The sequence below is a fragment of the Heteronotia binoei genome, chromosome 21 (genome assembly GCF_032191835.1).
Source record: "Heteronotia binoei isolate CCM8104 ecotype False Entrance Well chromosome 21, APGP_CSIRO_Hbin_v1, whole genome shotgun sequence".
In the NCBI taxonomy this organism is placed as follows: Eukaryota; Metazoa; Chordata; class Lepidosauria; order Squamata; family Gekkonidae; genus Heteronotia; species Heteronotia binoei.
Window position 1 is genome coordinate 170,608,997 of NC_083243.1, and position 15,121 is coordinate 170,624,117.

The 15,121-nt window shown below is 43.4% G+C and overlaps 1 protein-coding gene across 1 annotated transcript; it reads left to right on the top strand.

The window, feature by feature from the left end:
* Positions 1–5,363: 5,363 nt before the first annotated feature.
* On the top strand, positions 5,364–9,721 carry TIMM10 (translocase of inner mitochondrial membrane 10). The gene is made up of 2 exons (XM_060262041.1): positions 5,364–5,507; positions 9,405–9,721. Exons 1-2 carry the CDS (start codon positions 5,437–5,439, stop codon positions 9,604–9,606), a joined length of 273 nt encoding a protein of 90 aa, XP_060118024.1. The 5' UTR covers positions 5,364–5,436; the 3' UTR covers positions 9,607–9,721.
* Positions 9,722–15,121: the final 5,400 nt, after the last annotated feature.

Consider the following 15,121-nt stretch of genomic DNA (forward strand, 5'->3'; position numbering starts at 1 on the left):
AGATGTGTTTTGATAGGCAATTAGGCATCAAGAAATGATCTAGCAGTGCAATCATAAGAACAATTTCCTGGGAATCGGCCAGACTAAACAGACCTGAGTAAGATTCTGAGTAAACCTATTTAGGATTGCACTAAAAAAGATGCAACTGGACACAGCCGTATTTTGCATGGTGTCACCTGCAGGGGTTACATCTGTTAGGCACATGACTTTTTAAACTGCTTCTCAACTAAGAGTGAGCAGTGACTAATCCTGCGCCAAAATGGCTGCATTGTGGTTTTTAGTATGGATTTCTTTCTGGATTCTGCTGGCATGGGATTGCAGGCTTACGTGTTCATAGGATGAACTGTTTGGAAAAGCTTTCAAGCAAAATTACATGTTCCTAACATACTGAAGAGCCCCGTGGTGCAGAGTGGTAAAGCTGCAGTACTGCAGTCAGAGCCCTCTGCTCATGACCTGAGTTCGATTCCCGGAGGAAGCTGGGAAGTTTTCAGGTAGCCGGCTCAGGTTGACTCAGCCTCCCATCCTTCCGAGGTCGGTAAAATGAGTACCCAGCTTGCTGGGGGGAAAGTGTAGATGACTGGGGAAGGCCATGGCAAACCACCCCATAAAAAGTCTGCCGTGAAAACTTGTGAAAGCAGCGTCACCCCAGAGTCGAAAATGACTGGTGCTTGCACAGGGGACTACCTTTATCTTTTCTTTTTTAACATACTGAAGTAGTTCAACTGCAGACTGATTTATACAGTTGGGCCCAAAACTAAAACATAGCTGGAAATAGGGTTGCCAAGTCCAATTCAAGAAATATCTGGGGACTTTGGGGGTGGAGCCAGGAGACATTGGGGGCGGAGCCAGGAGCAAGGGTGTGACAAGCATAATTGAACTCCAAGGGAGTTCTGACCATCACATTTAAAGGGACAGCACACCTTTTAGAATGCCTTCCTTCCATAGAAAATAATGAAGGATAGGGGCACCTTCTTTGGGGGCTCATAGAATTGGACCCCCTGGTCCAATCCTTTTTAAACTTGGGAGGTATTTTGGGGAGAGGCACTAGATGCTATATGGAAAATTTGGCACCTCTACCTCAAAAAACAGCCTTCCTAGAGCCCCTGACACCCGCGGATCAATTCCCCATCATTCCCTATGGGAATCGTTCCTGGAGGTGCATAATGGCTGTGGGGGTGGAGCTTCCCCCGACGGCCAGCTGGCTGGGGGAGGGGGGAAGCCTGTAAAACCAGGGGATCCCCCGCTGGGACCTGGGGATTGGGAAGCCTAGCTGGAAATCAAAGATCCTTGTCTGATATGGAATTGTGACTACCGGAATGCACAAAATACAGCAGTAATAAAGGCAAGGGAGTCTTGCCCAATGCACATGTAACAATCCTGGTAATATGTGTGTTCCCTTCACTGTTTCTGTTCTCCTGTTCTGTTCTTTTTTGATTTCTTTTTTGGCTTAAAGAGGAATGCTTGTCTTTTTCAGGGCCCTACAACTTGAACTGTACAACCTGAGCAGTGGACACTGCTTATACCTCTTCCCATTCAGTTGTGGCCAGTTAGCCATGAGCCACATCAGATTTCACACAATACCTACCTGCAGTAAAATTAGAATGCAGAAACACATTTAGTCTTTAAAAATGAGCAGCCCATCTGTCCCCTTTCTATGCACATTCATAAAAGCACAGAAGTGTCCCATCTCACAGGTTGATTTCCAGTGAGTCTTATCTCATTTAAGTATTGGAGCACAAGCTGCAGCAGCTAGTTCAGGGAACATTTTAAAAGTTTCCATGTTAATAGAATTTATTTACTTATTTATCAGGTTTGATGAATCACCCCATACAGGCGAAAGCCGGGCTCTAGGAGATGCACAACAGTGATTTAAAAATACAATAATCAATAAAACCAGTTAATAAAAAAAACAGATTACAACCCCTGATGGTGTCATATTAAAGTGCTACTATTCCTGCTTTGTGGATGCTGCATTGCGGGGGAAGGTGCCCCCTTTAGGGGGCAGAGGAGAGGGATTCCAGCTTGACAACCACTGGTGTCCTCAAGCAAAAGCCTGGTGGAACATCTCTGCTTTACAGGCCCTGCGAAATTGTAAAAGATCCCACGGGGTCCTGATGTCTTCCAGCACAGCATTCCACCAGGTCGGGGCCAGGACTGAAAAGGTCCTGGCCCTTGTTGAGGACAGCCGGACCTCTTTGGGGCCAGGGATCACCAGGAGATTCTGGCTAGAAGAGCCTAACGCTATTCCAGGGACATAGCGGAGGAAGTTGTCCCTTAGATAAGTCAGTCCCAGACCACTCAAGGCCTTCAAGGTCATAACCAAAACCTTGAATCTGACTCGGTACTCAACCAGAAGCCAGTGTAGCTGGTGCAGCACAGGTAGGATATGTGTTGTCTGTTTTGAGATATGATAGCTTGGACTTTTCTATTTAAAAGCGCTGTGCGTCTTCCAAGATCAAGGAAGCAGTGCCCAAGTAGACCTTAGGAAAAGGACAGCAGATTCAGGTCGTGCCTGAACAAAGCATTACAGCTGGAACATGCATTCTTCATCTTTGTACTGACATTTTGAACTTTGTAAAACGGCAAAACACAAAGCTTTTCTGGCTTCTTAACCCTTTGTTACCTAGTATTTGGACATCTTCCAGATGTGCACTGTAACAAAAGCTTGCTGCCATTTCTGTGTTTTTCCTCTGGGGAGATGCATGTGCATCAAGGGGTTTTGTTAGGCAGGCAAATTGTTGGAGATCCATAACATCTATGTTGCACTTGAAAGGTTAGATGAAAGGGTCCGTAGTGTCCACAGATGTCAAAATATAAGGGTTTTTTTTAATAAAAAGCCAGCAAGGGAAATTGAGAGGCAGCATGGTGTAGTGAGCAGAATGCTGGACTATTTTTTGGAGATGCAGGTTCAAATCCCCACTGCACTGGGTGACCTTGGGCCAGTCGCATAGTCTCAGCCTAACCTACCTCTCAAGGTTGTTGTTTATAAAACGGAGAAGAAAATGATGCAAACTGCTTTGGGACCTCATTAGGAAGAAATGTGGGATTTAAATGAAGTAAATAAATATTAGTAAAACTATTCATCTCTATGGGGCAACATAGTGTGATATGCAGTTAGAATTTTCAGGGATTAGGACTATGGAATTTTGTTTCTTTGGATGAATTTAGTTTCTTGAGATGACAGCTCTGGCAGATTAATGGCACCTTTATAACTTTTGCTTTATTTGATTTGGGGGTGGAGCCAGGAGCCAGGTTGTGACAAGCACAATTGAACTCCAAAGGGAATTCTGGCCATCACATTTAAAGAGACCACACAGCTTTTAAATACCTTCCTTACATTAGAAATAATAAAGGATAGGGGCACCTTCTGTAGGGGGGGTCATAGAATTGGACCCCCTAGTCCAATCCTTTTGAAACTTGGAGGGTGTTTTGAGGAGAGGCATTGGATGCTATGCTGCAAATTTGGTGCTTCTATCTCAAAATACAGCTGCCCCCCCCATCAATTCTCCATTATAACCTATGGGAATCTGTCTCCATAAGGAATAATGGAGTGCCCAGCAGACATCCCCTCCCACTTTCTGATGACCCTGAAGGGGGGCAGGGCCTCCAAACCAGGGGATCCCCTGCCCCCACCTGGGGATTGGCAACCCTTGGTGCTTCCATTTCAGCTCTGTTTCTGCCCCCTCCAAAGGCAAAACGTTTTCCTGTGCAACGTCTCCAATCTCGGCCCAGCACCTTGGGGAATACTGTCACTCATTTGGTGTTAAAACTCTCACTGCTAAACCGGGAGTCAGTGCATTGCAGGCAGCACCTTAGTGAGAGACTCATTTCACAATAATCGCACAGCAGACAGGGTAGATTATCAAGAGAACAGCACAGCCAGTTTTCTGTCTCTTACTGTCTGCTAACTCATTTCTCATTCAATTAAGGAAACATATCGCTGCTGGATAACTCATTGGGCAAACCGTGCTAACTAAATCCCGTCCGGCTTCACGCCCTCCCGGTGCTTCCTAAATTCCAGGGCAGAAGCGCTACCAATACCAGCCACATGTTGGTAGTTAAATGTAAAACCCGCAAGGAGCCGCCCAGTCACAAGCCTAATTTCCTTCCCCTCTCTACAGCCTTCGTGGCGCGGCCAGTAACCACACACAGGCCTCCTGCTGGACCGCCTAGAAATCCTCGTTCTACCCAGGAAGAGTCTATGGTTTGTGCGAACAGAGCAAAAGGCATATTGCCGGAAATGCCTCTTCGTCGTGTTTCCGTTCGATACCAAAGGGTGAAAGCGAGCGTCACTGGAGGTAAGGAAGCAGCGTTGCCTGCGTGGTGAGAGCGTGCCTGCCAGGGCCCATCTATGGTTCATCTGCGTTTGCTTTGCATGGGGTTGTAGTTGCACAGAGGAAGGCTGCGTAGGAGGCTGTGATCCGCTAGGAATCAAGCAGATCCTAACCCATGTAGGGTTGCCAACTCTGGACCGGGAAATTCTTGGAGATCGGGGGTAGAGGCTGGGAAGAGCGGGGTTTGGGAGAGGAGGGGCATCAGCATAATAATAGGGAGTCCACCCTTCAAAGCAATTAATCTCTGTGGTCTGGAGGTCAGTAATTCCAGCAGTTCTCCAGGCGGCACCTGGAGGCTGCGAATCGTAATTCCCATCTTATTGCTGTCCAACCCCAGAAGCAATAACGGGTTTTGGAGATCTCGATGGGGGATTTCATAGATTCAGATGAAACATGCCTTTCTACCTTTAGAAGATCAATATTCTTTAGCAATGTTGTGAATGTGGGTTTCTGGAGTTGCCGTTTTTCAGGGTTTCCCCTGGTCTCTATAAGTCGTTTCTGAGAGGGTAATTAATGTATCTCATCTCTAGTCCAAATGATTTTCTATAAAGGCATCTTCAATGTGCAACCTGCTCTTTTACATACTGAGTCTCCTGGGGTATATTGTGAACAATTGTTAATATATTTTAGGATGGCTTTGGTTTTTTCCAGTATGTTTTAATAATAACAATAACACCTCTTTGTTTTTAAATTGATGCAGGATGAATGAATACAGCACCATCAGCAACTCATAGTAGTGTAGCTGGGGGTCTCGGGCTCTGGCGTGGCCCTTGGGATAAGAATTCAGAGGTGTTAGAAGAAAATTTGGAGAATATAGTATTAGGAAAAATCCTTATTGCTGCATTACTGACCTATTAGGTTGAGTGGGCTGTTAGCAGATTCAAATGTATTAGCTTTTTAAAATTTCCTGGTCCATCATTAGATAAAAGTATTGATGACAAAAATTAAAAGTCAAGAATAAATACAATGCGAACTGAAAAAACCAACAAAAACCTAAAATATTAAGTCCGTGGCAAATTACACAGATGATGGGTGCGTGATTATAGGATTTTTATGCTTTGTGCTTTTCCTATAGTATCAAGGATAAATACCTGGAAGTGTAATGGATCCGTTGAGGGCGCAGCAACTGGCAGCTGAGCTGGAAGTGGAGATGATGGCCGATATGTACAACAGGTGCTAACCAGTGGGTGCTCTGCAAGGGTGTTTTGTAGTTGTCTTTTTGTTGTAGGTTCCAGTGCTGTGGTCATATCATTTTTGTAGTGTGCAAAATGTATCATCTTATGTGCTTTTGTCATAATCTCTGTTTTTGTGAGACTATGCAAATTGCTATTTTGCATCAGCATCTTAGAATAACATCAGAAGTGCCTTTTTGTACCAGGCCATCTCAGCTAGTGCTCTGTGCCCCAGAATGGCCAATCAGATACTACTGGTTACTCATAGAAGGGCATTATGGTAGCATGAAGACTCCAAGTAACCATTGTAGATAATAGCTGTTGATAGGCTTTTATCCTTCATAGATTCCAAACCTGATTTAAGCCTTTCTCAGTCCATTAAAATCCATGGTTGTCACAGTAGCCCTTAGCTGTGAATTATTAGTGACTGCAGTCTTTTTCATTTGGGGAACCCTGAGTTCTAGTATTATTCATAGTTGTATAAACTTCTTTGATGTGTTCTCTTAAAACTGTCTTTCAAAGCCAGAAACACTTCCATTTTTATTCCCAGGCAAAATGTTTCAGATGACAGGACCCATGCCTAGTCTATTAGAGGAACAATACAGCGATATAAAATGAAGATAGGAGACAGATGGGAAGAAGATTATTCTCTGTCACTGAACAACTAGGATAGCTTATCTATTCACTTTGCTTTGACAGTTTTAGGTAGTTTGCAAAGTTGGGTGATATTACTTGAGTAGGGAACAGTTAGAGGTCTTAGGACTTCCCCAGAAATGCAAGAAAAGGGCTATCCAGAAGGAAGCCTTGACCCTGTCATACGGACACCAGCTTCTTCAGCAAGAGCTGGTGCCAGAGAAAAAAGATCCTTAAGGCAGTCATACTGGTGAGAACTTGGCATTAAGAAATGGTATAACTGTTCACACTGTGTAAATGTTTTGCAAATGAAAGAATCTTGGCATTAAGATTACAAATATCATTTGGTATTTTGTTTTCTTTGCAACCCTTCTGTTTTTCTCTCCAGTTCGACTTGTGAACCTTCCAGTTGGCTGTATGTTTGTATATTCTTCCAAGACTGCATTTAGTAAATATTCCATTGCTGGTGGATCCTACTATTCCAGTATGAGGAGATACTTGGAATATGGCAGTCTTCAGCAGAGGAAGAAATAGTTATTTATTACCTTCTTCATTTATAGTCTGCCTTTTTGAGAAATTCAAGGCAGATGACAAAAATTAAAAGTCAAGAATAAATACAATGCAGACAACAGATATAGCAGATATTAAAAACTACCACCGTATCCCTTTCATAGGCAGTTTTGTTTTGTACAACCTGTGGAATTATACTAGCGTCAGAGCTTTCATGACCTCTTCAGGCATGCTGATACACAGATGTGAGCCACAATGGAGGATGTTTAGATACAGGGAGCCTCTGATTTCACCCATTTGCAGGGCAGGGCACTGAATATTCCTTGCTCAGATAGATGAAGTTGTTACAGTCCAGAAAAATGCAAGAAGGGGTTCTGCAGATATCTCGGTTCTTGGCCATGAAGGATTTTATATGTAACAACCAGTGCCTTGAACTGAACTCAAAAACTAATTTATAATCAGCGCAGTGTCTGCAGAAAAGGTGCTCCAGATAGTAATTGGGCTGCAGTGTTCTGTATCAACTGAAGTTTCCAAGTTGTCTTCGAAAGTAGTCCCATGTAAAGCATGTTATACTAGTCTAGCTTTGCAGTTGTTGTTACATAGATCCAGGTGGCCAGATCAGCTGGGAGAAGATAGGGAGCCATCCTCCTTGCTACATAGACGTGGCAGAAGGCAATTTTTACAACTGAACTAACTTGCTTTTCCAACAATAATAGTAGGTAAAATATAACACCCCCCAGCCCTTATCAGAGTCCGCCAAAGTCAGCTGAAATCCATCAAATGGGAGAAGCACAATATCCTCCAAGACCTCAGCCTGTTTATTTACTTCCAGTCTTGGAATGCAGCCTGATGCTATGCATAATTATTGAGGGGAAAAGTCACTTAAGACCATAAGAGAAGTCATGTTGGATCAGGCCAATGGCCCATCCAGTCCAACACTATGTCACATAGTGGCCAAAAAAACCAAGTGCCATCAGAAGATCCACCAGTGGGGCCAGGACACTAGAAGCCCTCCCTCTGTACACCCGCCCCCCCCAAGCACCAAGAATACAGAACATCACTGCCCCAGACAGAGAGTTCCAACAATAAGCTGTGTCTAATAGCCAACTGATGGACCTCTGCTCCATATGTTTATCCAATCCCCTCTTGAAGCTGTCTATGCTTGTAGCCACTGCCACCTCCTGTGGCAGTGAATTCCACATGTTAATCACCCTTTGGGTGAAGAAGTACTTCCTTTTATTAGTTCTAACCCGACTGTTCAGCAATTTCATTGAATGCCCACAAGTTCTCGTAGTGTGAGAAAGGGAGAAAAGGGCTTCTTTCTCTACTTTCTCTATCCCATACATAATCTTGTAAACCTCTATCATGTCACCCTTCAGTCGACGTTTCTCCAAGCTGAAGAGCCCCAAGAGTTTTAACTTTTCTTCATAGGGAAAGTGTTACAACCCTTTCATCATTCTAGTTGCCCTTTTCTGGACTTTTTCCAATAATATCTTTTTTTGAGGTGCAGTGACCAGAATTCTTCAGGCTTTGTCTCAAATAAGTATGCATAGAATTGTAGCTGTGTAACAGAACCCAGTGCTATTCACTTGAGATTAAATGTGCAAAGTTACCGTATATATCAGCCTGATGCTTGGGAGGTGAGAAATCTGTTCTGAAGGACTCTGTAACATTCTTTTTCACTCACACAGAATCCCTACCACCCTCCACAACCTCTGTCCCATAGGTTCAGGTTTACAGATAGGTCAGACACCGTTTACCACTTGTCTTACGTCTTTTAAGATATATAGAGAGCCATGGTTGTTTCACATCTCAGGTCCTCTCTGTCATTCAGAGGGACATCTCCAGACAGGATAGCCGAGGCCCCTTGAATAATTGCCCCTCATTCAGACATTGCACAGAGTTATTGAGGTTGGGGACTCACACAAAGTTTCAGTCACTCACTGACACCATTTATCCATATCCTAATATATAGATATAGTCCAAGATCTTAGTTTGTGTGTGTGTGTGCTTCTTTCCGCAAGACCTCACATCCAGTCCACAGGGTTAACAAACAAGGAGTTAAGTTTTATTTACAGTTTGAGCATAACACTGGAGTAGGATAAATAGAAGTTACAAAGTTGCTTTTCAGTTGAACTTTTGAACTGCTTTCCTGTTAAGGCATTTGGGTTTCTTTATTACAGTTTGACCTTTTTCCAGTCAGTGTTAAGCCCTTTTGCCACAGCTTCACTCAGCCAAACTCTGCCAACTCAACTAATGGCTCTCTTCAACTAACTAACATTCCATCAGTTTCCATTGGCCATTCTCAGGGAGAGGCGGAACCTAACCCGTCTGTCACAAACTGCCTGTCTGTCTTAATAAGCATCATAAATTAGATTATCATGTGAGTTAGGATGTGTCAAACTCTAGGGTGCCTTGAGACCATCGAGACAACAAAACATAATCCCAAAGGATCTGTGGCTCAGAGTAAGTTTATTTTAAATTGACTTATTGATTTGTTTGCTTCTGAGCAGTAGGCAACAACATAAAAATTTAAATTATTTATTTATTTAATGGTTTAGGCATCGTTTCCCTCAGAAAAACAGAGGTTGGGGTCTTCATAACCCAGTAAGTGCCTCTGTGGAATTTTCGGCATCTTCAGAGCGAGGGGGCATAAACTGTAGATAAGAACTGAGAGTGTTTGGCTAAACAGAAAGCATAGTTGGAGCAGCCATGGGGCTGCCATTGTCTCATGATCTCTCTTGTTCTGTCCCAGAATGACCAATGCCTGCCATCGCAAATGCGTGCCGCCACACTACAAGGAGGCTGAGCTGTCCAAGGGGGAGTCGGTGTGCCTGGATCGTTGCGTTGCCAAGTATTTGGATATCCATGAACGCATGGGCAAGAAATTGACAGAGCTCTCAATGCAGGATGAAGAACTAATGAAGAGGATGCAACAAGGGGCTGGGCCAGCATAAGCCACTTCCCCTTGATAATGGACAGCATGCCCACTGCCACCTCCTTTCCCAACTTGGTGCCTGATCTCCATGCTGGTTTTTTCCTTTGCCAATAAAATGTTAAGGTTGTATCACTTCTGCTGACTAAGTTTGCTAGAGTTTTGCCTTCCTTGATTAGACCTACCAGGCAAATAGGGACAAGTGAAGAGTGCCCTGTGAGTAGAGACAGTCTGTCCTCCACTTGTCGGAATGTTCTTTTCAGCATGGTGGAAGGCTGAAGAGTGCAATGTCTTAGGTTATGTTCAGTGCTTGAATGTGGCTTTTCTTAGGCAAAATCCAATTCTGTAAGACTGTATGACTTGCAGAGAAATTGCCCTCCCTCCATTCAGTCCAGAGACTATTTCTGGGCACCTTATTACAAATGTGATGTAGAAATAACTAAAAGGTGTCATGGCCTGTATGTAGGGATACTATTTGCCAGGTGGGGGCAGGGAATTCCCCATTTTGTGGGCTCCTGTCCACTGCTGGCTGGCAGGAGGAAATCCCCTCCCAAACAGCGATGCTACGTGCAACACACTGATGTCACTCGGAAGTGACATCAGCATGTCAGTGACGTTGGGGGACACTCTGCTTTTTGGGCAAAACTCTATGGTTTGAGGCCAATTTTACCAAAGAGTTTTGCCAAAAAAGCAGAGCATCACCCCCAACATTTGCTGGCACGTGTTGTCCCCACCCACTCCTGGAATGCTCCCCCAAATCCCCCCATTAGTCCGATAAAGAGACCTGGCAACCCTTTCTGTATCACATAATGATGTTAAACAATCATGTTGAATTATGCCAGTCAAAATTAGAAAATAACTCCTAATGGGTAAAGATGATTTGCAAAGGAGCATAAACTAGGGATGGGAACAAACCGATTTAGGAACCAAAGTTCACGTTGAACTGGGTTGGTTTGTTGGTTTGCAAACCACAATGTAGACAATCATATTTGCAAGCCACCTAAGAACTGCCATGTTTTTAATGTGGTTCATTCTGTTTGTAGATCTGTAAATGCATTCCCTTCTGCTGAGGCATGCTGCTACAGCAGTGCTCCTCAGCGAGTGAAGGGAAGGCATTTAAAAATGCTGCCGCCCCCCCTCCCCCCCCCCCCGTGGAAGCTTTCCTCCAACTCACGAACCTCAAACCATTATGGGAAACTAAAATGTTTTTTTTGGGGGGGGTAGTAGTTTCTCTTGAACCACGAACCTCCATTTTTCTGATTCATGCCTGTCCCTACATACAACTTGCCAATTATTTACTACTTGTTATAAGATTCTAAAGATAAGGTCTATAAACAGTCACCATGCTGCAAGATTAATAACAGACGCTCGGAGCTAGATTCTGTTGCAAATGCTATTAGCTGAATTGCATTACAGGTGGATGTCAGCCATGGAGCAGATTTAGTAAGGGCAAACAAGATAATCGATATGAACTATATCTGTATATGTTGTTACTTTGAATACATATTGTAGACTTCTTGCTCTGCTTCAGCAATGGGGGGTATAAGCTGGTAGAAGTAGCTTCTTTTGTAATGTCTGTTTTTTCTTGCTTTAATCCGATCAAGGCAGAGTGGTGTAGTGGTTAGACTAGAATCTGGGAGACCCAGGTTCAAATTTCCACTCTGCCATAGAAACTTGCTGGGTGACGTTGGGCCACTCACATGCACTCAGCGTAACCTGTCTCAGAAGCAGAGGAGACGGATGTCAACTGCTCTAGGTCCCAATTGGGGAGAAAGGTATAAGTGAAGTAGATAAGTGCATGGCATGAGAATCTGGACTGCAGTGCATGATGGGAGAGAAGTCTTGAGTATCAGAAAAATGCAGGCTGTTCTGTTTAGTGTAGTGTCTTGAACTGAAACTGAGAAATGAGCATTTAAGTAAGCCCCTTGCTCTTGGCTGAGACTAAGAATGAAGCTGATTGCAGTAGTTTCAGTAGACACCCAGCAGGGGGAACTGAAGCCTGAGTTTTTGCAGCATCACATGTCATGAATAGGAGCCAAGGCCTTTGCAAAAGTTTGAGAGAAAACAGAGGAGCAGATGATACCATTGCAGGGGTAAGGACGAACAGCAGCCATGCTTCTAGCTAGAGTAAAATCTGATATAGTGTGCCTTGAGAGGAAACCAGAGAATTGTGGCATGCTGGAATGTTTAATATATGGCTACTGATTTTAAAAAAAACCAATTGGCAAACCAGTAAATGCCAGCCTTCACTTCTTCTGCAAACACACTGTAAGTCAAAGCTGCTGTTTTTATGTGCTTATTAAAACATATCATTTCCCATCTCACTTGTTCTGGGTTTTTGTTGGAGTTTTGGGTCATTTGTCTACAATTTGATTGTATATAGTTCACTTCACTTTGTGTTCTCTAGTGTAAAGGAGATAGCATATGACTGCTTTGCATTAAGTTGCTATAGCTGTTGTCCTGGCTGCCTCCAGCATAATTTAATCCAGCAGCACTTAAATAAATGATCTGTTTGGTTTGTTGTAATAGCTGTCATTTTATCCATCGCTGCCTCCAAAAATTATATTTTTGCGCCTATCTGTGAGGCAGCAAAATAGACCAATCCACAAGACTAGAGACAAGGTAGGGGTTTCTCCATACTTGGAGGAATACCCAGCTATGCACAAACATGCTAGTTTGCAAATTCAAGAGTATCGCTATCCACAACAGCCTACTTAGGACTGAGCATGCTTCTTGTTTTCCAAGAGACATACAGTTGAGTGACAGTGAAAGAGAGAACTGGGGGAGGGGGGGGGTCTGTGATAAATAATGTAAATATCCAGCCCAGTTAGCCTCCAAGCTCAGCACTTGATGCTACATGGCTTGGTAGCTGAGGTTTAGAGCTAGATGAGCAGGAAGTTCATTGATTCATAGCACTCAGCAATCTTGTGCTATTGTGGAAGGGATTCCCAACTGTTTATCCTCCTGTGATTTGGAGGGTTCTGATTTGTTTCCAAATGGCAGAAAAGTCACTGGATGAGAACTGAATCTGCTCATGGCTTAGGGTGTTCACGGCACCTGAATGCAGTTCAGGGAAGGATATGGGAGCAGGGAAATTGGCTAGCTCAAGCCCTAATGGAGCTGGGGCGTGGGGTGAAATAGTCATATTACTGTGTTGCAGCAAAAATAAACAGTCTTGTGGCAGGTTCAAAACCAACGACATTCCACCATAAACTGTTCTGGCCCAGATTCTTTATGCTAATGTTAGAATAACATTTCATTAGTCTAACATGCTGCAAGACTCCTGGAGAAAAATGTCCCTGCCCTTTTAATAGAGGCTTAGTGTGTGGAAACAGGCCACCAAAGCTTTTCATAATATATAGAGGTAAATAGCATCCCATTATGCCTCAGTTAAAGAGAGGACTTTTTTTTCACTTTGTGTTATATAGTGTAAAGGAGATAGCATGTGGCTGCTTTGCATTAAGTTGCTATAGCTGTTGGCCTGGCCTGTTAGCAACCAAAGTTGTGTTGTACTAAAGGAATTTCCTATTCACATATTCCTCTGTGATTCCTCAAATTTATTGGTCAAAAACGTTTGTTATATTTTAGGTGGCCAGCCTGAAGGAACAAGGCAAAGCAATAGAGGAAAATAATGAATGGGAAGGACAAGAGATCTATTCAAGAAAATTGGAGAAATCAAGGGAATGTTTCATGCAAAGATGGCCATGATAAAAGACAAAAATGGTAGGGACCTAACAGAAGCAGAGAGATCAGGAAGCGGTGGCAAGAATACACAGAAGAATTATACAAGAAGGATCTCAATGCCCTGAACAACCATGACAGTGAAATTGATGACCTTGAGCCAGACATCCTGGAGAGTGAAGTCAAATGGGCTTTAGAAAGTATTACTAACAACAAAGCAAGCAGAGATTATGGTTTCCCAGTTGAGTTATTCAAAGTCCTAAAAGATGATGCTGTTAAAGTGATGCACACATTATGTCAACAAATTTGGAAAACACAACAGTGGCCACAGGATTGGAAAAGATCGGTTAATATTCCAATCCTAAAGAAGGGTAATGCCAAGGAATGTTCAAACTATCACACCATTGCACTCATTTCAGATGCCAGCAAGGTCATTTTAAAGATCCTACAAGCTAGGCTTCAGCAGTATGTCGATCGGGAACTACCAGAAGTTTAAGCTGGGTTTCGGAGAGGTAGAGGAACTAGAAATCAAATTGCCAACATTCGATGGATTACGGAGAAAGCATGGGAGTATCAGAAAAATGTCTATTTCTGCTTCATTGACTAGGCTAAAGCCTTTGATTGTGTGGATCACAACAAACTGTGGCAAGTCCTTAAAGAGATGGGAGCACCAGACCACCTCACATGTCTCCTGAAAAACCTGTATAGGGGTCAAGAAGCAACTGTCAGAACGCGATATGGAACAACTGATTGGTTTAGAATAGGAAAAGGAGTTTGACAAGGATGTATATTGTCATCCTGCTTATTTAATTTATATGCAGAGTACATCATGCAGAATGCTGTCCTGGAAGAAGTATAAACCGGAATTAAGATTGCCGGGAAAAACATCAACAACCTCAGATATGCAGATGACACTACTCTAATGGCAGAAAATGAGGAGGACCTAAAGAACCTCTTGTTGAGGGTGAAAGAGGAGAGCACAAAAGTAGGCTTGAAACTCAACATCAAAAAAACTAAGATCATGGCATCTGGCCCCATCACACCTTGGCAAATAGAAGGGGAAGACATGGAAGTAGTGACAGACTTCACATTTCTGGGATCCAAGATCACTGCGGATGGTGACTGTAGCCATGAAATTAAAAGACGTTTGCTCCTTGGGAGGACAGCTATGGCGAACCTGGGCAGTATAATAAAAAAGTAGAGACATCACCCTGCCAACAAAAGTCTGTATAGTTAAAGTGATGGTATTCCCAGTAGTAATGTATGGCTGTGAGAGCTGGACCATAAGGAAGGCTGAGCGCAGAAGAATAAATGCTTTTGAGATGTGATGCTGGAGAAGACTCTTGAGAGTCCCTTGGACTGCAAGAAGATCAAATCAGTCAGTCCTAAGGGAAATCAACCCAGACTGTTCCCTGGAAGGTCAGATGCTGAAGTTGAAGCTCAAATACTTTGGCCACCAAATGAGAAGGGAGCACTCCCTGGAGAAGATCCTGATGCTAGGAAAGACAGAAGGCAAAAGACGAAGGGGATGGCAGAAGATGAGATGGCTGGACAGTGTTACTGATGTAACTAACACAAATTTGAGCAGACTTCAGAGGATGGTGGAAGACAGGAGGGCCTGGCATGACTTTGTCCATGGGGTCGCAAAGAGTCTGACTCAACTGTGCGACTGAACAACAGGTGGCCAGCAGGGGGCATAGAATTGAGTTTGTGACATGCTTTCCAGTCATGTATGAGCAACAACTTTCCAGCACTTAATTTTTTTTAAAAAAATGAGTATGGTTTATAATTGGGTCCTTTGATTTCTTTTAGCCTCATTCTGTATTTTCTAATTAAATAGCAGCTGTGTTTAGCCA